The sequence below is a fragment of the Lithobates pipiens genome, unplaced genomic scaffold (genome assembly GCF_037356315.1).
Source record: "Lithobates pipiens isolate NorthernLeopardFrog02 unplaced genomic scaffold, aLitPip1_a1.2 Scaffold_157, whole genome shotgun sequence".
Lineage (NCBI taxonomy): Eukaryota > Metazoa > Chordata > Amphibia > Anura > Ranidae > Lithobates > Lithobates pipiens.
The window spans coordinates 203,427-229,973 of NW_027507746.1; the positions used below are offsets into that span (position 1 = coordinate 203,427).

General features: G+C 48.3%; 1 protein-coding gene across 2 annotated transcripts in view; it reads left to right on the top strand.

Moving 5' to 3' along the window:
* Positions 1-26,547, top strand: part of LOC143981441 (zona pellucida sperm-binding protein 3-like) — a 42,749-nt gene that overhangs the window by 14,016 nt on the left and 2,186 nt on the right. Inside the window, exons 1-6 of one of the 2 annotated variants that reach the window (XM_077479282.1) lie at positions 18,794-19,287; positions 21,519-21,631; positions 22,528-22,631; positions 22,712-22,889; positions 22,975-23,095; positions 26,260-26,351. In XM_077479282.1, the coding sequence (XP_077335408.1) occupies positions 18,805-19,287; positions 21,519-21,631; positions 22,528-22,631; positions 22,712-22,889; positions 22,975-23,095; positions 26,260-26,351 (1,091 nt within the window). In that variant the 5' untranslated portion in view covers positions 18,794-18,804. Of the gene's footprint in view, positions 1-18,793; positions 19,288-21,518; positions 21,632-22,527; positions 22,632-22,711; positions 22,890-22,974; positions 23,096-26,259; positions 26,352-26,547 lie in introns of those variants that run through there. The other variant, XM_077479284.1, reaches the window with a different exon arrangement.

Genomic DNA, 26,547 nt, shown 5'->3' on the forward strand with positions numbered 1-26,547 from the left:
TTCAAAAATTGCTATTTTTTTGGGAGCAGTGATTTTAATAATGCTTAAAGTGAAACAATAAAAGTGAAATATTCCTTTAAATTCTTACCTGGGGGGTGTCTATAGTATGCCTGTGAAGGGGCGCATGTTTCCCGTGCTTAGAACTGTCCCTGCACAAAGTGTCATTTCTGCAGGAAAAAAAAGTAATTTAAAATCACTCATGGCTATAATGAATTGTCGGCTCCCCTTAATACAGAGAACAGTCTTTAAAAGTCATTGATTAAAAAAAAAAAAGCGTGGGGTTCCCCAAATTCAATTACCAGGTCCTTCAGGTCTGGTATGGATATTAAGGGGAACTCCATGCGAAATTAAAAAAAAAAAATGGCGTGGAGTTCCCCCCAAAAATCCATACCAGATCCTTTATCCGAGCACGCAACCTGGCAGGCCGCAGGAAAAGAGGGGGGGGAACGAGAGAGCCCCCCCCTCCTGAACTGTACCAGGCCACATGCCCTCAACATTGGGAGGATGCTTTGGGGGTCTGTGACCCCTCAAAGCACCATGTCCCCATGTTGATGGGGACAAGGGCCTCATCCCCACAACCCTGGCCGGTGGTTGTGGGGGTCTGCGGGCGGGGGGCTTATCAGAATCTGGAAGCCCCTTTTAACAAGGGGACCCCCAGATCCCGGCCCTCCTCTGTTTGAAATGGTAACGGGTACATTGTATCCCTACCATTTCACAAAGAAAGTGTAAAAAAATTGTAAAAAAAAAAACACAGACACCGTTGGGATAAGTCCTTTATTAAAAGTAAAAAAAATAAAAAAGATTCCAGCGGTGGTAATCCACTCTTGGTATCCAGGGATCGGTGATCTCTTCTCCAGGGTCCAGCGATGGGTGATCTCTCCCGATGACGTCTGGAGCAGTGCATCCTGTCTCCACCGGAGACACTGCGGGAATCCCGGCAGCCTAAAAGATCTTAGCTGAAGAGACAGGGCCACCCGTCACCTGACCCCGCCCCCTCTGACGTAAGGGGAAACCCGGGCTTCCCCAGTGATGTACAGGTGATCCCACCCCCCTCTGATGTAACGGAAACCGCTGGAATCTTTTTATTATTATTATTTTATTCAAACGGGGGGCTGGGATCTGGGGGTCCCCTTGTTAAAGGGGGCTTCCAGATTCTGATAAGCCCCCCACCCGCAGACCCCCCACAACCACCGGCCAGGGTTGTGGGGATGAGGCCCTTGTCCCCATCAACATGGGCACATGGTGTTTTGAGGGGTCACAGATCCCCAAAGCATCCTCCCAATGTTGAGGGCATGTGGCCTAGTACGGTTCAGAGAGGGAGCGCTCTCTCGTCCCCCCCTCTTTTCCTGTGGCCTGCCAGGTTGCGTGCTCGGATAAAGGGTCTGGTATGGATTTTTGGGGGGAACTCCACGCCATTTAAAAAAAAAAAAAATTAGAATGGAGTTAAAATCCTCGAAATACTGTTTAATGCGCAGTTTTACTGCATCCAGAATGATTGGGTCCGTGAGTAGGGAGGGATTTAATCTCCATATCTGTGCATGTCTAAGTGTGTCAGGGAATGAGATTGTTAAAGTAATGGGGTGGTGGTCCGAAAGAAACATACGGTCAATAGAGGTGTGGTGGAGAAGGGGAAGATCGTTTTGTGAGAGAAAGAAGTAGTATATTCTAGAGTATTTGTTGTGGGGGGGTCGAGTAAAAAGTGAAGTCTTTGCCGTTAGGGATTAGGGTTCTCCAAGTGTCATGGAGAAGGAGAGTCTGCAGTTGAGTTTTGATGGATCGGAGTGCAGTATAAGGAAAGGAAGATTTGCCATTGGAAGTGTCAAGCGTCGGATTCAGGGGTACGTTGAAATCGCCCCCCTAGTATTAGTGTACTTTCTGTAAAAGTGGTTAATAAGATCTTCCAAAAGAATGTAACTTGTGAGTTTGGGGCGTATATGTTTGCCATTGTGATTTTCCTACCCAGATAAGATCCTTTAATGAATAAAAATCTGCCCTTGTCACCCGTTATATGTGTCAAAGTGTTGGAATGGACAATGTTTAGCATGTATTATGTAGACACCTTTTGATTTAGATTTAGTGAGTTTGCTGAATGGTACTCAGTAGTGAAGTGGTGGTTATGCATTTTAGGTATCGTGTTTGCGCGGAAGTGCGTTTCCTGCAAGAACAGCACATCCGCTTTATTTCTCTGCATCACTAGGAACAACTGAGAGCGCTTTTCTGGTCTATTAAGTCCCTTCGCGTTTAGGAAAATAAAGTTTAAGCTGCAGAGTCTTTTTGTGGGAGGTTGGATTAGTCATCTTCAATGTGATCACAAAAGGTTAGCTCGTCGTTAAGCGAGTAGGTTTTCGGCAGTTATGGCAGTTGGGAGGGGGGGGGGGAGAAGGCTCTCAAGCGGGTCGGGGCAGTAGATTAGGAAATGAGAAGTGCGTCCGGCGCACAAAGTAGGGATGTGAAAGGACTAGGAGACAGTGGGGAAGGGGTGTCTGGAAGATCCTGCCAGCAGGAAACAGTCTGGTGCACGCGTGCGTGCGCCTGTTGGCGCCAGACGGGTTATTTAACTCGGTCTGTCACATTTAGCTCTTGCTGTCTGATCTACAGCGTGCGAGTATTCTGAACCTGAGAACCTGCCTTCTGTGACCTTGTTGACCCGGCTTGTCTACCTACCACTCCTGCTATCTGCCTGCACCTGATCCCGGCCTGTCTGACTACCCTTCTGCTTAATCCTCCGGTACTTTTGCTGTCTGCCTGATTACCGACCCAGCTTGTCCGACCATTCTCCTGCCTGCTTCTTGGTACCTTCGCTGACCACCTGACCTCCGACCCGGCCTGTCTGACTTCCCTGCTCCAGCATCCCGGTTCCTGGTGCCTGTCTGCTGTCCTGCCTCCAGTTGTTGTTCCAGCTCCTGCCTGCAGTCCAGCTTCAGCCTGAGTTCCTGCTCCTGTGTTCCAGTTCCAGTTGCCCACCTGCCATTCTGCTCCAGTCTGCTGCACCTGCTTGCTGATCCCGTTCCTTCCCGGTCCCAGCCGTCTCCTGATCCTGCTGGTGGTCCCGTTACAAGTACTTCCTGGGTTCCGGACCCCTCCGCTGCTGTTGATCCTGCCAGGCACTCGTGCCACTCGGACTCTTGTGCTTCCTGTATACTCTACCAGGGCCCTCGAGTCGGAGCCGCAAGAGAGGTCTCTTCCTGCAGGTCGGGCTCTTCCACTAGGTACGTGACAAGGGGATACCCCTGTTCCAACAACAGATGAGAACCCGCTCACCTGATCCTGCCGAAATAAAAAGAGTCGGAGGGGGTCAGTGGTAATAGGCTGATATGGATGCAAATGGTATATACCAGTGATTCTCAACCAGGGTTCCTCCAGAGGTTGCTAGGGGTTTCCTTCAGCATTGGGAAATTTCTGTCTCTCAGATAAGTTTCCTGACACCATTGATCTTTTTAACTATCTGTAAGGAGGTAATTCTTCCCAATGACCACAAGTGTAAGGACCGTTCTTCCCACTGACCATCACACTATTGTATCATGAGTTGTAGATTTCTAATTTTAAGCAGGGGGTTCCCTGAGACCGGAGAACTATTTCAAGGGTTCCTCTGTGTTGAAAAGGTTGAGAAAGGCTGGTATATACAAAGTAGGGATGTGAAAGGACTAGGACAGAGTGGGGAAGGGGATACCCTTGCACCGACAACAGATGAGAACCCGCTCATCACCTGATCCTGCGGAAATAAAAAGAGTTGGAGGGGGTCAGTGGTAATAGGCTGATATGGATGCGAATGCTATATACCAGTGATTCTCAACCAGGGTTCCACCAGAGGTTGCTAGGGGTTCCTTCAGCATTGGGCAATTTTTGGCTCTCAGATAAGTTTCCTGATACCATTGATCTTTTTAACTATCTGTAAGGAGGAAATTCTTCCCAATGACCACAACTGTAAGGACCATTCCTCTTACTGACCATGACACTAATGTATCATGAGTTGTAGATTTACATTTTTTAGCAGGGGTTCCCCCGAGGCCGGAGAACTATTTCAAGGGTTCCTCCATGTTGAAAAGGTCGAGAAAGGCTGGTCTATACACAAGCAATTTAGACCACTGTGTGCAGGGTGGTTCGTCTATTTAAGAAATCTGAACATGAACCGTTAAACCTATGGCCAAGTGTCAGTGTAAAAGCAAAGGTATGGGGTTTCTAATGTCGCGTACACATGATCGAATTGTCTGGTGTACTTAGTCCGACATACAATCCGGCGGATAGTCTGGCGGACTTTCTACCGAACGGACTTGGCCACACACGGACACACAAAAAGTCCGACGTTCGCTTGCGCGATGACGTATAGCACATACGACGGGACTAGAAAAAGGAAGTTCAATAGCCAGAAGCCAATAGCTTCCTTTTTCGTACTTGCTTCTGAGCATGTGTCATTCTTAGTCCGCTGTACTAGCATACTGACGAACGTATTGTCCGCTGAAACCCAAGTCCGACGGGAAGATTGGAGTTCAAAAATACTTTCTTAGTCCGCCAGACTTCACGCTGGAAAAGTCCACTGAAGCCCACACATGATCGAATTGTCCGCTGAAATGCGTAAGTACTCCGGACAATCTGATCGTGTGTACGCGGCATTAGGAGTACATGACCACTGTGTCAAATATTATTTGGATATGGGAATTCCCAAGAGATGAGTGTGATGAGGAAACCTCAAAAGTACAGCCTTGCAGCTGGGGGTATAAAGACGGGTAATCTAGGTACCGTTTCAGGCAAGTTAGGTGTACGCAGGTGGGCGTTTATAGTTGAATCCATATATATATCCTTTTGTTTTACCAAAACGTTACAAATATGCATAACAGTTGCAGAAACGTATTGTGTAAAATAGTCAATGAACTTATATTGGCATAAAGCAACTTGAACTGAAAGCTTAAGGCCATCAACAGGACAGCCAAGGTAAGTAGGGGGTCGCAGGAGATCATTTATAACCGAATACAGAACGTCTAATGTCTCACGCATTAATACATCTATATTAGCTTACATAGACAGTGCTTCGATGCAGGCAACTAATTCATTTGTAGCCTTTGCCGTTTTATTGGTGGAACCCTCTGGAGGCGTGACACTCATTATCTTAGCGAAGGCACCACAGAGCAGAGAATTCGTTATGAGCACTTGACCACCGTGGGTTGCGCTTTTCTGGTTTGGGTCTGTGAGTTCGTTCAAAACACCACTATGTGAGAACATGAGGTAGAAGGGGTAATAGTCAGATTATACAAGAGGGATAAGGTGGTAGGGGAAGAGTTTAGGAGTAGAATATGTCAATGAACCCGGGCTGCATCTCAATTACCCGGCCAACCCCTTCATGCCCTACTTATATCAGATAACAGCGGTATAAATGCACCTAGGTTGCTGAACACAGTCCTGCACTTCATTATAACCTAGTAAATTGAGCAAGGCGTTCCGATTAGATCATGGAATGGGAAGAAGAAAAAAAAAAAACGCGTGGGTAGAAGGCTGAGGTTCTGTCAGAAACCATGAATCAGACTGAGACAGAAGTACAATTAAATCACACTTGTTTATTAATAAAAATAAAAAGGTAAATAGAAAAAGCATAGTCAAGCATAGCCAGAGTCCAGTAACTGGATCGGGTAGTCAGCCAGTCCAAAGTTCAATAACCAGATCGGGTGATCAGCCAGGCCGGAAGTCAGGGATCCAAGTTGAGCAACTGCAAGCAGGATAAAGGAGCCAGGTGGGATGTCAGCAAGCCAGTCTTGAAACAAACCACAGGAGATGGTTCCTTCTGATGTGACCAACGCGAAGGCAGAGATGAAATGAGCTGGAAGGCTTTAAGTAGGCAGGTCAGACGAGCATCATCAGGAACAGCTGGTAACTGTGGAGAGAGAAGAGAGCTGGCAATTAGCCGACAGCTGAGCGGCCAGCCCAGAGAAGGAAGGGCTAAGCCAGCCCTGACAGGTTCATATGTCCCACTTGATCAATCGTTATTGCAGGACATTAGTCAATCCTTAGCATATAATGTGCTCAAAGTCTTCCGAGAAAGGGAGTTAGGGAGCAATTCAAGTGAGCCAGTACATTCTATGCTAAATGTGTGCTTACCCTTCAGTCCGGAGACCTGTAACCGTGGATATAAATGAGTCACTGGTCTCTCTCGATTGTGAGTCAGCTCAATTCAAGTTTTGAATGGCGGAGAGCAGGTCCCTCCTGTAGACACGGATGAGAGGGGTGTCACCGAGTGGTCGAGCTCTGCAGGTTCCAAACCGTTAATGGAATTAGTGTATTATCGCATAACAGTAGCCCTTGTGTTCGTTCAAGGTCAGATATCCAGACGGAAGAGGTCGAGCTCAGCCGCAGGGAAATGCTTCTGTGCCGTCAGTGCTGTACGCCGTGCCTAGAGAGAGCATAGGTGGTATCCGAAGGGGACATTCAAGAAACAAAATGAACGGTGAGGAATGATTATAACTCCTATAACTGTAACAATAAACTCAGGAGGGTTTAGATCAGCTTAGCTCAGTGGAGAATATGTGCAGCTGTGGGGCATCCTAGCGATCCCGACAAGCTCTCCGGGGTAGTGGAGCCATTGTAGGACTGCGGAGTAGTTGATGAAGCATCATTCTTGAGTTTCCTCTCATGGAGGAAGGCGAGCGGCGTCTCCTGAAAAGAGTAGCTTGGGTCTCCATTGATTCTTCCTCATTCATCCAGGAGGGGGGTTTTACCCAGGTGAAGTCAGCATACCAGTTGAGTAGATCCACAAGAGGTAAGTCTAATATGCGACAGAAATTCTCCAGTCCTTCTGGTACTCTCAAGAGAGCGGTGCGGGAGTTGCGTGTTGCCGAGAGACCAAAAGGGGAATTTCCAGCTATATGGGATTCCTTCTTTCTTGAGAACATCAAGTAAAGGACGGAGATCTTTACGATTTTTGAGGGTGATAGCCGACAAGTCTTGGTAAATATGAATAGGATGGCCTTCATGTTCAATCTCTCGTTTAATCCTCACATTCCTAAGGATATCTTCCTTCAGTTTGAAGTCCGAGATGCAGCATACAACGTCCCTCGGTGGATCCACCTCTCTGCCACGCGGCTTGAGGGCTCTATGGATACGCTCCATCTCAATAGGAGTCTGACATGGTTTGTCAAGGAGACTGTTAAAGATGGCCGTCACTGTGGGGATTAAGTGTTCACTGTCGACGGTCTCAGGGAGGCCTCTCACCCTCAGGTTATGCCGGCGTCCCCGGTTGTCAAAGTCTTCCATATGCCTGTTAATGTCTCTTAGGTACAGGGTATGTGAATCTACTGTATGATCTATCCTCTGTATGACTGCCTGTTGGCGGTGGGTCGTTTTCTCCACTTCTTGAACTCTGACCGCGATCGCCTGAATCTCATGGCGGAGATCTGAGATGGCTGCAAATAGCGTGTCCTTGATGTCCGCTACCACAGTACGGAGGTCGCTAAGGCTTAGTTACTGGTTGTCAGCCGTGTTAGTTGCCATAGATGGAGGCGAGGGAGAGGGGACTGTAGGGGATAGAGTGATCCCGCCAGATCTCTGTGAGGAGGCTGAGGTATTTTCCGCCATGTTCTGCCTATGGGTTCGGAACATCTCCGGAATATTATGTGTGCTACGGCCGCCGGGCTCTCCAGGGGAGCGCGACCTGGATCCTGAAGGACCACAGGAAGAGGTCCCCATATCTGGAGGGTCAGAGTCTGCAAAAGTCCCCTGTAGTAGCTGATGAAGGGCCAAGGTCTAACAGATCCGAGGGATTAGGCGGCCATTGTCTCTCAAGGCAAGCCACACCCCCCCCCTTAAAATCCATACCAGACCTGAAGGGTATGATATGGATATTTGGGGGGAACCCCACATAATTTATTTATTTTTATTTGGCGCGGGGTTCCCCTTAATAACCATGACTAGGGTAGCCAGATAACTTACTTCCCCAACAATACATGTAAACCTTAACTATTAACCTTAAATTAAATACTCGGACACCTGCTTGGATGAAAATGGCCTCAACGGCCTTTATTTAAATAACAATAAAAAAACGAAACTTTATTTTAAATATTTTGATAATACAAAAACTTGTAACAACTTCCAGTTACCCAAAAGACCCTAAGTGCTTTTTGGCTGGTCCCTGACGACCCCTTATTATTTTGAGCCTGTGATCCCCTCTTCGTCAGCATCTGTCCCCAGCCGCCAAACTTGCCTCGAGGACTCACTAACTGACCACAGACCCCCCAAACATGTTAGCCATTAATCTGGACTGACACCAGCCCAAACACAATGACTCCATCTCTGGCATGGGTCCCAACCTTTTTCAAATGACCCATGCATTTCTACATATATATTTTCATATATATATATAGCAGTCGCCAAGGACCCAATGCCACACCCCGAAACGACAACACTACCAACCAGACCACTATCTATTATTAGGGAGGGCGGGCGGGAACGTCTCTCCTCTCTTGCTGACCCCCAACTGCTGACTTGCCCCACCCTGGCACATGGAAGAATGAACCACACTCCCTCCCCCCTTGTGACCATCCACCAATGGGGTAAGTACGCCTGCATCCTAAAACCACCCCCACGCTGCCTTTTCTTAGCCCAGTCATTTCCTTGCACCCTGTCATGTATGTCCTGCGCTTCCTTTTTAATACAGCTCCGTACATGTCTTACCAGACCTAAAGGGCCTGGTAATTAATTTTTTTTTAATCAATGACTTTCAATGAGTGTTCTCTGTATTACGGGGAGCTGACAATTCATTATAGCCGTGAGTGATTTTAAATGACTTTTTTTCCTGCAGAAATGACACTTTGTGCAGGGACAGTTCTAAGCATGGGAAACATGCGCCCCTTCACAGGCATACTATAGACACCCCCCAGGTACTAAATTTAAAGGAATATTACACTTTTATTGTTTCACTTTAAGCATTATTAAAATCACTGCTCCTGAAAAAACTGACGTTTTTAAAACTTTTTTTTTTGCATTGATCCATGTCCCCTGGGGCAGGACCCGGGTCCCCAAACACTTTTTAGGACAATAACTTGCATATTAGCCTTTAAAATTAGCACTTTAGATTTCTCCCATAGACTTGTACATGGTGCTCCGTGGCTTTTCGAATTTGCCGCGAACACCCCAAATTGTTCGCTATTCGGCGAACGGGCGAACAGGCAATGTTCAAGTCGAACATGAGTTTGACTCGAACTCGAAGCTCATCCCTACACCAGAACCAAATTAATCAATTAGTAGATACTATTTAATGGTGCACATGGATGCATGTGGGACAGTAAATAACATAATAAACACATATAAATGTATACACACAGATAAGTGTTCCTTCTTAGTATATTAAAATGTATTAAATGTAGCCCAAACTTGCATATAGACATGACTGATTGCACAAATGATAATGTCAAATTGATTGAAGGTAGTCTCATAGCAGACGCATGGTAGCTGTGACAATGCATTGATATATAGCTTTGCGCCCGTTTCGTAGATAACTGCCACTCATCAGGAGCAAATGTGATATAGGTATAAGCTCGACTCGAACATCGGGTGTTTGCCCGTTTGCCGAAGAACGAACATTAAGGGGCGTTAGCGGTAAATTTGAGTGCCGTGGAACGCCCCATAATGCACTCGAGTGCATTAGTGTCTGATGATTGGCCAAAGCATGCACCTGACCTGCATGCTTTGGCCATTCACAGCACGCTCTGCAGAGAGAGCCATAATTGGGCAAAGGCAGGGTGCCTTTAGGGGGCTTAGGGGGACTAAGTCCATGCCCCACACTATATATAAAGCTGCTTACATTGTGGCCATGTATAGTGTGTGGATGGAGATAGATTAAGCTAGATTAGGCATATATATGTATGTGTATATATATATATATATATATATATATATATACACACACACAAACACAGACAAACAGTCAGTCTAGTGTGTGTGTGTGTGTGTGTGTGTGTGTGTGTATGTATATATATATATATATATATCTCCTGTTTCTCTGAAAATAAGACCTAGCGTGATTGCCAAATAAGCCCTACCTTGTTTCCCCTAAAAATAAGCCCTACCCTGAAAATAAGACCTTTCAAGGAGAAATAAGACAACAAGTTTATTTGGGGGGTAGGGCTTATATTGCAGCCATCACCGACAATCACGCTAGGTCTTATTTTCGGGGAAACAGGGTATATACTCTGCATTTAGCGTAGACTAGATATTCAGTGTATACTCTAGTATACTCTATATTCAGGCAGCGCAGGCAGTGTATTTGATTTACACATATATATATATATATATATATATATATATATATATATATATATATATATATATATATATATATATATATATATATATATATATATTCACACACACTCTGCATTCAGTGTAGCCTATATATACAGTGCATTTGGTGGTGTACAGTTTCTAATACACTTCAGGCGGTATACACAGTATATAGTACAGTGTGTACAGTTTCTAATACAGTGCAGGCGGTGTACACAGTATATAATACAGTGTAGTGTGCTGTGAAAAGATAAAATCCCCATCATGCCCAGAAGGCAACCAAGGAGAGGCAGACAATCACAGGCCACCAAAAGAGGCCAAGCAGGCTCTGTGTCTACAGTCAACAGAGATGGTCGTGGACATGGTGTATCTTCTGCAGGTGGCCAGTGGGGCACGCTTGTCCTTTTTTTCTGCTGCTGGCCGTGTTATTGTGCCAGAACATGGAGAACAGTTGATGGAGTGGATAACAAAGCCATCCTCATCCTCCTCATCTTTGTCACCCAGGCTCAGAGTAGTTTGCTTTCCAACGCAGATGCCAAAGCAGCCTATTCCATCGGCTCCTTATCCACAGTTACTCCTTCCGTAGCCCCACCATCAAACACAGAGGAGTCCCCAGAATTATTTGACCACAGTGTCGGTTACATGCTGCTGGAGGATGCACAGCAATTTGAAGGCTCCGATGTTGGTTCCCGGGTGGAGGAAGGCATGATCTATGCATCTAGTAATACACCCCTTCCCAGAAACCTTCCCTTTTCCTACCCCATACCTTTTACCTTTCCCCTTTACCTTACCCCCCCCAATAAATAGACCACACTGGAGTTTGGAGTATAAAATGGCCATAGCAGCCTTTATTTTAACCAATCTTCAGCCAAAATAAAATAAATAACTTTATTACTCTAATAGAACAATACTATATTGCAACAGCAATTACAACTCCCAGCCATTTGGTCTTTGACGGTACCTCGGTTCTCCTTTTAACTTTACCCTTTTTACCAATACACTGCGGGACCAAATTTTAACCATACCAGGCCTCCGGCCTACCCTTACGCTGGGATACACCAAAAAGGGGGCACATACCACATATGAGCCCCCCCCCCCCACACACTTCCATCACCTCCGTTTCTTTACCCCGTCAAAGACCAAAGGCACTGCCACAGCCCGCAAGGATGACCCCCTTAGCCTTAAGGGCCCCTCCACACCCGCAGAGCTCGCTCAATCCCATCCTGCACCCCCAGGGCCCAAAGGTCGGTCCCCACAGCCGTGAGATGCACGCCATCCCCCCGAAGGTACATGCCCACATTCACCTCCAACTCCGTGTGCCTTACCACCAACCCACCATTCCTCTTTATAAACCTCCCCAAGGCCTTGTTCACCTTTATCCTGGCCTTATTGAGCCTGACTACCGATCTGGCCATACGCCATGCAGTCCTTGCCACGATGTCGGACCATACCAGTACCATATCAGGAAAATCCCTGCGAAGCATCAAAAAATCCCTTTTGACATCCGCAACAAGATCCCTGGTGGACTGGACCCCCAAGTCATTACCCCCCACATGTAGTACTAACACATCCGGGGGCCTATCCAGTCCGGCGTACCGATGATTTTCCGGCACAACCCTGCTCCATTTCATCCCAGGGATCCCCAGCCACCGTATACACGCTTCCCTACTAGAAATCCCCAGTTGCCTTCCTTCTGGCCTGACATCCACTCTCCTGGCACCCCAAAAAACGTAGGAGTGTCCTAATATCCAGACGAGGCGTTCGCGACCTCCTTCTGAAATGACAAAGCGAAATACTAAAACAACTGAGTAACCCCCTTCTGTATCCCTCACGTCCAGCCAAACCCTTGCACCTCCCCCTGCACTGTACTCAGCAACCACCCCCCTGCAACCCTTCCGAGCCCCCACTTACACCAGTTGCGGCCTCACGTAGGACTTAAACCACCTTGATTCCCATCTCCCAATTCTCTTGACCGCTGCCTCATCCAACTCACATCTGCCAGCCTCTGTGGCCGCCCCAATGCGGAAGGAGTGGGAGGCAAACCTTTTCGGAATACAGCCACAAATTGAAATCTAGATAAGAAAGTACCATCCTTGTGCATCAACAAAGGACCCCCCCCCCCCCCACCCCGAGGTCTACTTCCCATAAATTCCGGGGAAGTAGCTTCCTTCGGGCCCATCAACTCCCTCAACTCCCCTTTGAGCCCTTCCACCTTGTCCCTAGGCAGTCGACATTCCATCGTGTCGGCATCGATCTCAATGCCCAAAAAACGTATAACCGTAGCCGGCCCTTCCGTCTTGTCAGCTGCCAATGGCAGCCCGAATTGCTCCACAATGTGCTGCAATGTGGCCAACAGGATCGCACACACATTGGAAGAAGGGGGCCCCACCACAAGGAAATCGTCTAAGTAATGAATCACTGACACCCATCCAGACACATCCCGCACCACCCATTCCAAAAATGAACTAAAAAGCTCAAACAAAGCACAGGATATGGAACAGCCCATAGGGAAACACCGGTCCACGTAAAACTGTTCCTGCCAGCAACACCCCAAGAGCCGAAAGCTCTCCGGGTGCACCGGCAAAAGCTGAAACGCCGCCTCGATGTCATACTTTGCCATAAGGGCCCCTTTTCCGTAATGCCGAACCCAACCCACCGCAGCGTCCAACGATGTGTATGACACCGTGCAGGCTTCGGGATCAATGGCATCGTTCACCGAACCCCCTCTGGGAAAGGAAAGGTGATGAATAAGCTGGAACTTGTTAGGTTCCTTCTTAGGCACCACCCCCAACGGAGACACCACTAAACCCGGCAACGGTTGCTCCGCGAAGGGGCCACACATTCTCCCCAACGCCACCTCCTTCGCCAATTTTTCGGTGACCACCCCTGGATTCCGCAATGCAGACCGCAAGTTCTTTGCCATCGGAGGAACCACCTGCAATGAACACGGAATCCTAAAACCCACTGTAAATCCTTCCCCCAACACCCGTGCAGCCTCCCTGTCCGGATACCTACTTAGGAAAGGCCGCATCTTTTCCACTCTCACCGGGGTTATCCCTCTTGAACCCAGGCTCGTCGGCACGATTGCCTTTCTTAAATCAACGGGAGAGCGAGTGGTTTCCCCCGCACCCTGAACACTCGTGTCGAAAACGACAGGACCCTCCGAACTTGCAGGACCCTTCGTTAAACTGCCAGCACACCCCCAATTTTTTCCCGGCCGGAAGTCCAGAGGCGGGAGTTCCCCCGGCCCCCCCTTGAAAAAACTGTTGCAGAGCCCTCGCCGACGCATCAAGCGCATCCAGAGGCTGATATCCTTGTGGTCCCACCTAATATCAGGACGCACGGCCCTCCTCTGCCGAAACTGCTCGTCATAACGCAGCCAAGCCGTACCCCCATACACCTGAGACTGCAGCCATTCAGTCCCCCTCGTCACGGCCGCCGCACAAAGCCACTCCATTAAGTCCGCTATGTCCGCCATGCCGCTCAATCCCTCGCACTGCTTATAGTCAGCCGGTCACAGACCCCCCGCACTGCTCACTACCTCCCGCTCCGGCCCTCAATCCGTCCGCTCGGTCACAGCAACGTGTCTCTTCCAACTTCCAAAACCTTGTGACCCACGCTTGCCGCTCGACTCCTCCCCACCTTTAAATAGTGTTCCGCCCCCTTTCCTCATGACGCTCAGCTCCGCCCCTCCTTCACTTCTTCCTTAATTTTAACCCTACAGGGGTTTTACTTAGCATCCGTCATGCCAGCCCTGCACCTCCGTCCTTGCCTTCGTTTCTGTGCTTCCCTGTAATGTGAGCCTGGAGAGAGGGGGTGACACAGAAGGACAAGAAGCTGGCAGTCATATTACCCAAGCTGCAACATACTGCCAAGTTTGCTCCAGTGATGAGGAGGGAGGGGATGATGAGGTCACTGACCATACTTGGGTACCTGAGAGAAAAGAGGAGAAAATGGAGGAGGAGTAGGAGGCACAACTCCAAGAGGTCAGCTTAACTTTTAAAAGTTCCTTTGTGTGGGTCTTTTTCGACATGTGTGCAGCAGATTGCACCGTTGCTGTTTGCAACCTATGTCTGAAGTGGATCAAGTGTGGCCAGAACAGCAGCCGCTTGGGCACCACATGCTTTGCCAGACATATGATGACCTGCCATGCAGTCTGTTGGCAGCAGCACCTGAAAGACCCACATCAAAGAAAAAGGCGGACTTCTCCTTGCACCTCATCTGAGATTTCAAACCCTACTATACCTCCAGTCCTCTCAAAAACCTTCACTGAGGAAAGAAGGTATAGCAATAGGTGTCACAAGTACTTGCAGCCAATCTGCTAGCAGTACACCACCAGTTGATTTCAGCAATTTCCCTACCCCAGTTTCTAAACCATAAAAAGAAATTTGATCCCAGCCATCCACATGCAAAGCGTCTAAATCCTAGCTTGGCCAAATTGCTAGCACTGCAACTGCTGCCTTTTCAGCTGGTAGACTCAGCCCCCTTTTGTGAATTTGTGGAATGTGCTGTACCACAGTGGCAGATTCCAAAACACCATTTCCTTTCCACGTAAGGCCATTCTGGTTCTCTACTGCCCTGTGGAAGGCAATGTTTTGGCCTCATTAGACAGGGCGGTCAGCAGTAAGGTTCATATTACCGCTGACTCGTGGTCCAGCAGGCATTGGCAGGGGCGCTACCTTTCCTTCACGGTGCACTGGGCAACTCTGCTGGCAGCTGGGAAGGATGCAGGACAGGGTTCAGTGTTGGAGCTTGTTCTGCCACCACGCCTCCAAATAGCTAGTGGTGATTCTGCCACAACATCTGTATGCTCCCCTCTCTCCTCTTCTTCTTCCTCCATGGCCTCTTCTGCAGAATTGTCCTCTGACTTGATATACAAGCGATGTCTTGATATAAGAGTAGCGTCATGTCAAAACCTCGGTTTGAGAGCGTTTTGCAAGACAAGCAAAATTGAGCCTTAGGTGTTGGTGCTGCCAGAACACTGTAACCCCTCACAGTTACTCTTGTTGGGCGCAGGAACGGGCCCTGCTGTGAAATATTATATCAAAAATTGTAATTACACGCCCCTGTTAAACAGGGGCATAAAAATTGGGCGGTGGTGCCCTAAAAATATTGTTAGAAGCTAGCATCATCATGATTGAGGAGGAATAACATAGGCAGCATAGGCAGTCTTCAAGGCATCCCAGATCCATAGCAAATTCAATCAGTTTATAAGCATCAGGTGCTTGATAGCTGCTGATCCAGGACTGATTTATTTTTATGAATGTGAGCCTATCAACAGGGTCTGTGGACAGGCGCAGTCTTTGATCCGTTACACATTTTTAAATAAATTTTGACTTGATTTACAAGCGATGTCTTGAAATAAGAGTAGCGTCATGTCACAACTGAGTATAAAAGAGAAGAGAGGCACCTCTAAGTGTAGTAATATGGTTACATTTAATGAAGGTACAACATTTACCAACATATTGGAACCCTTATGCCACGTACACACGATCGGAATTCTCGTCGGAAAAAGCTCTGATGGTTTTCTTGATGGAATTCTGCTCAAACTGTCTTGCCCACACGCGGTCACACCAAATTCCGACCGTCAAGAACACGGTGACGTACAACACTACGACGAGCCAAGAAAAAATTAAGTTCAATGATTCCGAGCATGGGTCGAATTGTTTCCGGGCATGCGTAGGAAATTCGCACGTCGGAATTGCTACAGACGATCGAATTTCCTTACCTTTTCCGGCGGGAAAAATTGAGAACATTCTCTCAATTTTTTGTTGTTGGGAATTCGCCCAGCAAAATTCTGATGGAGCCTACACACATTTTTCGATGAAAAGCTCTCATCGGTCTTTTGCTGGCCGAAATTTCCGATCGTGTGTATGCGGCATTGGAGACACCTTCTCTTTTATACTCTGTAGCTCCTGCTGGATTTTGCTTCTAATCCCCTTGTGGAAGCTGCCGTTTGTGGATGGACATTTTGCGGTTACACATTACTAGATTCTTTTTATATGGACTATAAACTGAAGGCCCTATGAATAAATGGTTGCGGAACGAATCATCTGAGTTTCCATTATTTCTTATGGGGAAATTCGCTTTGATATACAAGTGCTTTGATTACAAGCATGTTTCCGGAACAAATTATGCTTGCAATCCAAGGTTTTACTGTATCAGCAAACTGACTACGCAATAAATAATCGGTGAAGAGAAACAGAGACCAGATTGTGAGTGTAAAGTGGAACAGGTAAGTGACTCGCCATAGAATAAGTGATGGAATCAAAGATACCACAAAAAAACATCGATAAATAGAAAGCCAAATGTTACCTTTGGTATGAAGTAAAAAGCATAGTCCAGAGATGTGCATAGTGTCATCAAGGTGCAAGGAGCAAACTGAGCGTGTGCTCCACAGGGATGTGGAATAAATACTCACCACAACGCCACAAAGACCCCACCCACGTCACCCTGCATGCTGATGATAAGGCGGAGCCAGTGTTAGAGCGACAATTGATGCCCAGCACTAGACACCACAATCCTCCCTCAAATCGCATGCAGATGGATATACAATGTCAGCCCGCGGCGTCAAGGGCACGGCATGTGGGGGTGGCATCGACGCACAGTGAGCATCCGGCCCGTCCCCCCACGTCTGAGAATTGGGAGAGGAGGGTTCTCAGGCTCCTCCCGTTCATTTTACCTATCCATTTCAAGCCCCTCATCTTCAGTGCATCCATCCATCTTAATCTATTTCCCCTTCCATGAACCCAACCTTCTCAGTTACATTATTCTCAGCTATCACCCAGGACTGCAGAACACGTTCCTCCTTGTTATGGAGATGAACAAAAGGAGGAGGTGCTCTGTACTCCTGTCCCCAGTTAACAACATTGCTCCTGTATGTATATAATACAGTCAGTGAGTGTTGTCACCCTAGGACAGGATGTGTATCACAGGCAGGATCACCAGGTGAGAATAAAGGAGAAACACCTGAAAAAGAAAACGAATGCAGCCGCCCATCTAATGCCGGGTGGCTTTTGGGTGGCATTCTAAATTATTTACATTGTGTTGAGCATAATGTGCATTGGCATGCATTGTGTTCACATGCTTGTTACCACAAGGCACCCACTGTGCCCATTATGAGGGGTTCCCACCATCCCTGTGCTGAGTTCCCGGGTCTGTACACCCACTGTGCCCATTATGAGGGGTTCCCACCATCCCTGTGCTGAGTTCCCAAGTCTGTACACCTGCTGTGCCCATTATGAGGGGTTCCCACCATCCCTGTGCTGAGTTCCCAAGTCTGTACACCTGCTGTGCCCATTATGAGGGGTTCCCACCATCCCTGTGCTGAGTTCCCAAGTCTGTACACCTGCTGTGCCCATTATGAGGGGTTCCCACCATCCCTGTGCTGAGTTCCCGGGTCTGTACACCTGCTGTGCCCATTATGAGGGGTTCCCACCATCCCTGTGCTGAGTTCCCGGGTCTGTACACCTGCTGTGCCCATTATGAGGGGTTCCCACCATCCCTGTGCTAAGTTCCCAAGTCTGTACACCCGCTGTGCCCATTATGAGGGGTTCCCACCATCCCTGTGCTGAGTTCTGGGTCTGTACACCCGCTGTGCCCATTATGAGGGGTTCCCACCATCCCTGTGCTGAGTTCCTGGGTCTGTACACCTTCTGTGCCCATTATAAGTGGTCCCCCACCATCCCTGTGCCGAGTTCCCATGTCTGTACACCATCTGTGCCCATTATGAGGGGTTCCCACCATCCCTGTGCTGAGTTCCGGGTCTGTACACCCGCTGTGCCCATTATAAGGGGTTCCCACCATTCCTGTGCTGAGTTCCCATGTCTGTAGACCTGCCGTGTGCATTATGAGGGGTTCCCACCATCCCTGTGCTGAGTTCCCAGGTATGTACACCCACTGTGCCCATTATGAGGGGTTCCCACCATCCTTGTTGTGAGTTCCCAGGACTGTACACATGCTGTGCCCATTATAAGTGGTCCTCCACCATCCCTGTGCTGAGTTCCCATGTCTGTAGACCTGCCGTGCCCATTATGAGGGGTTCCCACCATCCCTGTGCTGAGTTCTCGAGTCTGTACATCTGCGGTGTCCATTATGAGAGGTGCCCACTATCCCTGTTCTGAGGTCCCAGGTCTGTACACCTGCTGTGCCCATTATGAGGGGTTCCCACCATCCTTTTACTAATGAGCCCAACAAGAAATCTCTCCCGTTGGTGTGAGTGACATTAGTATTATGGTGTAGTATCAGTTGTACGTGATCATTGTACATCCTTGTGATATTCTCCATGCAGCTTGTGTAGCACACTCCATGTGTACCCATCTCTCCCATCTGATTCCAGTATGAGGATGAATCTAATCGTCGTCTCTGGTGGATCTCCAGGGGGATGAGGTGACCTCCATTATTGGTTCAATCTCCCATCCATCATGTATAGTTCCAGCCATTGGGTGTGGTGATGATTGGCCCCAGCTGGGGGTATCAGTGGTTGGTGGGAGGGGTATAAAGGACAGCTCCCTCTCCCTCATTCATTGTGTTGTGTCTTTTATGGGCAGGATGGATTTTCTGGTGAAGGGTGGTTGGGTGCTGCTCCTGGCTGTGGCCTATTGGTCAGGGTTTGGCTGTGATGGAGTCTTGGTGAGACATGGCCGCCAGTCAGATTGGTGGAGGAGCAACCAGCGGGCTCTACCTGGCCAGGGCTCTTCTAGATGGGGCTCCAGAGACTGGAATTCTAATCGCCCTGTTGTGGGGGTTGGGGCTCCCAGAGGTGGGACCTCTAGGGGTTCACATGCTGGACGTGTTATTGGGGTTCCACGAGATCTGCCGCAGCCCGGGACCTCCCCTATCAGCATCCAGTGTGGAGAGGACAACATGGTGGTCAATGTCCAGAGGGATTTCTATGGGATTGGGAAGCTGATCAAACCTTCTGACCTGAGCCTGGGGCCCCAAGGCTGCAAACCCGACCCCCAGAGTACAGACACCACTGTCACCTTCCAGATCAACCTCCAGGACTGCGGCAACTTGGTGCAGGTAATCTTCAAATGTTCCCCCCTGTGTCCATGTATTCTAGTCAATGCTCCCCCCATAGTTCTCCGTATGTATGTCCATTGTCCATCTAGTTGCTGATGTACCATTGAGATGGACTAATGCCCCCACCTCCATTCCAATAAGAGAGGGACATGTACAATCCCTCTAAGGCTTCATTCATTTGGCCTCACCTTTGAGAGTAGGGGAGGGCAGTGTACAGCAACTTTAAAGCTCCCACCATCTCCAATTTGGGAAGGTGAAGGTAGAACTGAAGACCAAACCCTTTTGAATAGGGTAAGGGAGCGTTCGAACCTCCTGTTGGGTATTTTGTCCCATTGAGGGATTTCCTGTCCTATAGCCAAAACAGGAAGTGAGGCAATCCCTGGTTGTCACCAAAACAGGTGTCCCCATAGGATCCAATTAAAAACCTGATTGGGGGGATTAATCCATGCCACTTTATCCAGTTTTTCCTTCAGTTTAACTGCTTGCTGACTATGTCACGCAGATATACACTGGCTCTCCTGGGGAAATCTCATATGTCCTACCTGTTTTTGGCCATCAGAGGGTGCATTTCTGCAGCACAGTGGGGGACTGTGTTAGCCTCTTCCTTGCCAGTGACATTTACACAGCAATCAGTGTATTTTTATAGCACTGATCGCTGTATAAAAGTGTCAAGTCTCCAATCTGTATGTCGCAGGACTGCTAAAGCATCGCAGTGACAAATTGTAAAGTGCTCTAGTCAGGAGGTGGGGGGGGCGGGGTAAACACCAATTCTATGGTAGGCCCCTTCTCCTTGTTTGCTTGAATGGTGGGACACTTCCCCTGGTTTCCCCTTCAATCTGCCCACACCATAGACATGAGCCCATCATGCTCATGAGGTCAGTTTGCATATCTGAGATTCTGCTTGGAGTCACAGGACACAATGTTGAAGTTCAGTGTGTCTCTTGTTTGGTAGGAGCCTGAAAACTATCTGGAACGCCGCATACAGATGGAGAAGCACCAGAAGCGCCCAATGGAAGAGGACTCTCCAGACCATCTGTAGGGATAAGGGTATGGGTGACTTGGCAAGTAGTGGGAACATTCTGTGCTGACCCCCATCTATGGTGGGGATACTTTAAGTACGGGCCAGACTGGAGACTTGTCTTTGTAGATTGATCCTTTTAATAACTATTGGCAGACCATTCAGGTCCACAAATCTGAATTTTCACATTTCTATTCAGGTTTACTTTTGTGGAGATTGCTGTTGGGTGCCGCCATCTTGGATGTGATGTCAGCAGCTCCGGTAGACTTGGAGTTGCCACTTCTCCCCTGATGGCTGAATGAGGTTTATGTAGGAAGAGCTGGGCCAGCACAAACTAAATGGACACTCCAGAAGAGGAGAGGGCTATGCTAGGCGGTTGCTGACTTCTGGAATGTCACTTTACCTAGCAAGTCAATAAAAAATCCACATGGAAAAATGGAACGCTGCATGTAACAATTTTATTGACTATTTTACCTGCATGCTTTGGTGGCAGGACCTCTTTATCATAAAGGCAAAGAGAACCTGTCGTACAATAAGTGGCCTTCTAAAAAATGGAAGGCCGTGGTGGTTTGGTGTTGCAGACCTGAAGATTGTGAATCCTAAATGGTCAGCTTGGGTTTTCTCACACAGGTCAAGCAATGAAGGCTTTGGGCCTGGTCTTCCCAGACAGGGATGAGGCAAAGAAATGGCCACTGCCATACCTATAACTGGCCTTCGCAGCAAGGAGCACATGGAAAAGCGATGCATGTCAAACTCGGCCAGCCTGCAACCAATCTGGATTCTCCTATCCAACAGTTTGTTAAAAACGGGTTTAGTATGCATAATCTGTGGCGCAACTTCACCGCACCCTGGTGTTATCTGCAGGCTTAACTCTATAAATGTTTGAGGGCCTCCACAGTGGAAGTGCATTCAAGATGGAAGGAAGGTAAGCCTGATGGGAGCCCACCCCTCAAAGTCACAGGCACGTACTGGACACCATGGTGGCAGAATATAGCACTTATGTGCAATTTAGGCCTGTTTTTAATGCTAACTATTTAGACAGGATAACTTGGTGGTTTTGCAGGCTGGTTGAGCTGGGATTTTCTTTTGAGGGCTTTTGAGCCTAGAAAGACACGATCCAGGCAGTGGTGGGCTTGGGGTCTGGTCTCAGAAAAGGGCCAAACAATGTTGGCTTTCTATGTTAGTCTGTATCATTCTCCTCTTCTCTGCACAGATTACTCAAGACTGGCTAATCTACACCACCAACCTGACCTACAGCCCAACCTCCTCCATTCCAATCATCAGAACCAACCCAGCTGTGGTCCCCATAATGTGTTTCTACTACCGGTGAGTCAACACTACTAGATCAGCTTATATTGGGGCACCATGATGGTCCCAGCCAGTGTTCAGCATCTGGTCAATCTCTAAAGTTTGGACAGAGTGGGGGAAGGTTTAACACCTTGTTGGGTGTTTTTATGCCATCTGTCCTTGCCAAGATTTCTAGATTTCTTTTCTTGGAAGAAAAATTGTAGGATTGGGGCAACATTTTATTGGTATTGGCATAGGACGTGCAAATGAGTGTCTTCACACAAGAGCCATACATTTTCATAGTATAGAGATCCCTCAATGTGATGTGTAATTTTATTTTTTTTCTCATGAGCAACAATCAGATTTCCTTTCCTGGTTGGAGTGTATTGGCAGTCCATTTTGACATTAAGGGTTCAAGTGTTGGTTTTAGCTACTTTAACTACTCTTGACATCTGTAGACTTGGAGTCTGCCTACAACCTAACCCTTCTACTGCAATGACTAATTTAATCTTAAGAGTGATCATTTTGCATTGACAATGGTGGCTAAATTTAGAGAACCTTGTGATCCACATGGTGGGGCTCTTTGCCAAAAAAGGCATATTGTAAAGCCTTCAGTGACAATGTTGGGGGTGTTCATGAAGATGTATTGGCCTAAAGAGAATCTGGAGACAAATCTATGGTAGCTGCTCCTGGCCACTTAAAGGTTTAGGCTTCAGGGACCATGTCCTGATTATGGCGTCACTATCTGGCTCTATCTTGCTACTGTCCTTCAACAGGCATGGAATCAACCAGGCAATCGTCCCTTAGTAACTTGCTGGCTAGTGCAATTGTAACCAGGATTTGACCCTGTGTTCCACAAGTCTGAACAATAAATGCCTAATATAAATTTGTGACATTAAATGACTCATTACTGACCTTGATTTGGTTCTCTGTAGGCACGGTAATGTGAGCAGCCAGGCCGTTAAGCCAACGTGGGTTCCATTCAGCACCACTGTGTCTTCAGAAGAAAGGTTGTCCTTCTCTTTGGTCCTGATGACTGGTAAGGAAGATGGATGATCAGGTGGGAGGGGGGAGATGTTAGGCCTTTACTAATCCCCCCCCCCCTTTATATTTATACAGAGGACTGGAGGGGGCCCAGAAGTTCTCCCATCTATCAGTTGGGGGATATTCTCTACATACAGGCCTCTGTGGATGCTCGCAACCAAATTGCTATGATCCTGTATGTGGACCGCTGTGTGGCCACCATATCTCCTGATGCCACCTCTTCTCCAAGTTATGACCTCATTACAGACAATGGGTATGTTTTTTCAGTGGTGGTGGGGGGGGGGGGGGGGGGGTTGGGTTGCCATTTGACACAAATTGTAAGTGACCATCTTCTGCAGATGCCTGGTGGATGGAACACAAGCTGACTCCTCCTCAGCCTTCATCGCTCCAAGGGTCCAGACAAACACTCTACAGTTCACGGTGGATGCCTTCCGGTTCCTAGGAAATGATGTATCTCTGGTGAGGACTTTGAATTGGTTGCACATATTGGTGCCCATGGGTGTCCGCAGAAATTATTATTTTTTTTTCAGGGGAGGGCATCATTTTAGGTCACCCATGCTCCCCCTCTTTTCAACAGTTGTGAAGGGGAGGGGCTTAATCATTATCGCATAGGTGCAGGCATGTGCCCATCAACTGCAGCCTCATTGTGCCCATCCAAATTTGACCTGTACAGTATGGAGTATGTATGTCCATCACTGACTGCGGATATAAATCATCTGTCCTGTATACAGCTATAGATACAGATGTATATCTGCAGTCAGTGATAACGGAGGAATACAGGAAGGAAGATGGGTGTATATAGCTGTAGACAGGACAGATGATAGATTTCCTATATCTGGCACCCCCCTTCACTAATCATACCTGTATGCACTAAGCTCAGCTGCCCCCCCTCATCTGTGTATGTCAGGCCCACACACAGCTCTGCCCCCCCGTACACAAAAGGTCTCCTCTTGCCACTTGTACTCACAGCCCCCACTTGTAAGGTGGTCTTCCTTCTCCCACGTCCTGTTTCCACATGTCCCTGTGGAAAATACAACAAGCAACAAAGCAAACACGAGGGGCGCACATACAGGAAGCAGCCAGAGGTGGCAGTAAAGAGCTCTAAGTTCAGTGACCCTGATCTGCAGCAGCTGTGGGGCTGACTCTCACAAACCCAGATAAGGCCAAGGCAGACCCTTGCTGATTCCAGGGGGGTCACTTGTAGGGTGACCACATTTCCAAACTGCCATTTAGGGACACCCCCCCCCCCCCCAAAAAAAAGATGATTTTTTACATATTTTTTTGCCAATTTTTGGGGCAGGGGCATATGAAATCAGCAGACCTGTGTGCAAGATCAAAAGTGGGCCCTAGACATTAAGAACAACAACAATATGGCGCGCAAAGCGTGTCATGGTGAACAGTGGACATGTCTTAAATTGCACTAAATATTGGCTTAAAGGGGGTGTTGTTTAGGGCGGCAACTAACGATTATTTTCATAATCGATTAGTTGGCCGATTATTGTTTCGATTAATCGGTTAATAACCTTAAAAAAAAAAAAGTGTGTCAAATTATTGTTTAATAAATAGGGAATGCGGAGTGTATGGTGGTGAGTAGTATGTACAGGAGAGGAGTGCAGAATGTATGGCGGGGGTAATATGTACAGGAGAGGAGTACAGAGTGTATGGCAGGGGGTAATATGTACAGGAGAGGAGTGCGGGGTGTATGGCAGAGGGGTAATATGTACAGGGGAGGAGTGCGGGGTGTATGGCAGGGGGGTAATATATACAGGGGAGGAGTGCGGAGTGTATGGCAGGGCGGTAATATGTACAGGGGAGGAGTGCGGAGTGTATGGCAGGGGGGTAATATGTACAGGGGAGGAGTGCGGAGTGTATGGCAGGGGGGTAATATGTACAGGGGAGGAGTGCGGAGTGTATGGCGGGGGGTAATATGTACAGGGGAGGAGTGCGGGGTGTATGGCAGGGGGGTAATATGTACAGGAGAGGAGTACGGAGTGTATGGCGGGGGGTAATATGTACAGGGGAGGAGTGCGGGGTGTATGGCAGAGGGGTAATATGTACAGGGGAGGAGTGCGGGGTGTATGGTAGGGGGTAATATATACAGGGGAGGAGTGCGGAGTGTATGGCAGGGCGGTAATATGTACAGGGGAGGAGTGCGGAGTGTATGGCAGGGGGGTAATATGTACAGGGGAGGAGTGCGGGGTGTATGGCAGGGGGGTAATATGTACAGGGGAGGAGTGCGGAGTGTATGGCAGGGGGGTAATATGTACAGGGGAGGAGTGCGGAGTGTATGGCAGGGGGGTAATATGTACAGGGGAGGAGTGCGGGGTGTATGGCAGGGCGGTAATATGTACAGGGGAGGAGTGCGGAGTGTATGGCAGGGGGGTAATATGTACAGGGGAGGAGTGCGGGGTGTATGGCAGGGGGGTAACATGTACAGTGGAGGAGTGCGGAGTGTATGGCAGGGGGGTAACATGTACAGTGGAGGAGTGCGGAGTGTATGGCAGGAGGGTAACATGTACAGTGGAGGAGTGCGGAGTGTATGGCGGGGGGGGTAATATGTACAGGGGAGGAGTGCGGAGTGTATGGCAGGGGGTAGTTAGTGGAGAGAGGAGGAAGAGGAGTGCACCTCCTGATAGTCTGTTAAAGTTCCCAGGATACCAGACAGTACAATTATCTCCGTGATAGCAGCCAGTTTGTCTTTGAAGATGGGGAGGGAGCAAGTTGTGAAAGAAGAATACTTGCAGTGATTTGGGGGGATAAGAGCGTGCTGTATGTTCTAGGAGGGCACACTTTGGGAGGGGAGAGAAATTGTGCAGGAAGGGGGGGTTGAATAAAAAATCTGACCCCCCCCAGCACAATTTCTCTCCTTTGCTAAAGTGCCCCCTAGCACATACAGCACGCTCTTATCCCCCAAAATCGCTGCAAGTATTCTTTTTTGACAACTTGCCCCCCGTCTCTGTGTCTTCTTCTCCTGCAAGTGCCAAGCATTAATATTCTGTACAAACCTCAGATCAGCACATCCCGTCCTGTTGTGTCCATTCTCCTCCCCCTCCTTCTCCTGTCTGTGAGCCGAGGAAAAGGGGGAGGGGACTTCAGCCCATGTGTTAGTGTGAGGTGGGCAGGAGGGGGGAGGAAGGGAGAGATACCATGCAGTACACACTGTAATCGCAGTGTGTGGGAACAGAAACACCCCACACAAGCTGCAAGCCAGCCACTGGAGCCAAATGCGGAGGTAAAAGAACCAGCAGTGACTCCCAGCAGCACTAGCGTGGAGGAGGAGGATGTAAAATCCTCCTCCGCATTCAACGCTGGGCTGTGACGTCACTGGTTGCCAGACGCAAGGCGGCTATAGCAACCAGTGATCAGGAGGAGGTGGAGGCGGAGCTAGAGCCAGCGCTATGGCAGCTCGGTCCGCCCCTGTTCCCAGATTGTCAATTTCATTCCGGGACACTTTATTGTCCCGGAATGAAGGTGCCCGGGACTGGGGGCAGAGATATAAATTACGGGATAATCCCGGGCAATCCGGGACACGTGGGCACCCTAGTCACTTGCCCCTACCTGCGGACGCCCATGTTGGTGGTGCCTTTTAGGAATGTTTAACCTATTAAAATCTTCTATTCCAGATCTACATGACCTGTTACCTGAGAGCTGCTGCTGCCACCCAGGTCCCAGATCCCATGAACAAGGCCTGTTCCTATAGTCAAGCCACAAATGGGTAAGACTCTGAAAATGGCTGAGTGTCATAGATTGCTGCTCTTCCCATAGGATTTGTCTGTAATCACTTCTGCATGGTTCTAGTAACCAGTGACTGGGACAAACTTTATGGACCTAACATGGTGGATTTCTATTACAATATAAATATTTAATACAGGTATCCTCTGTAAGCCCCTTCCCATACCATGCACATTGGT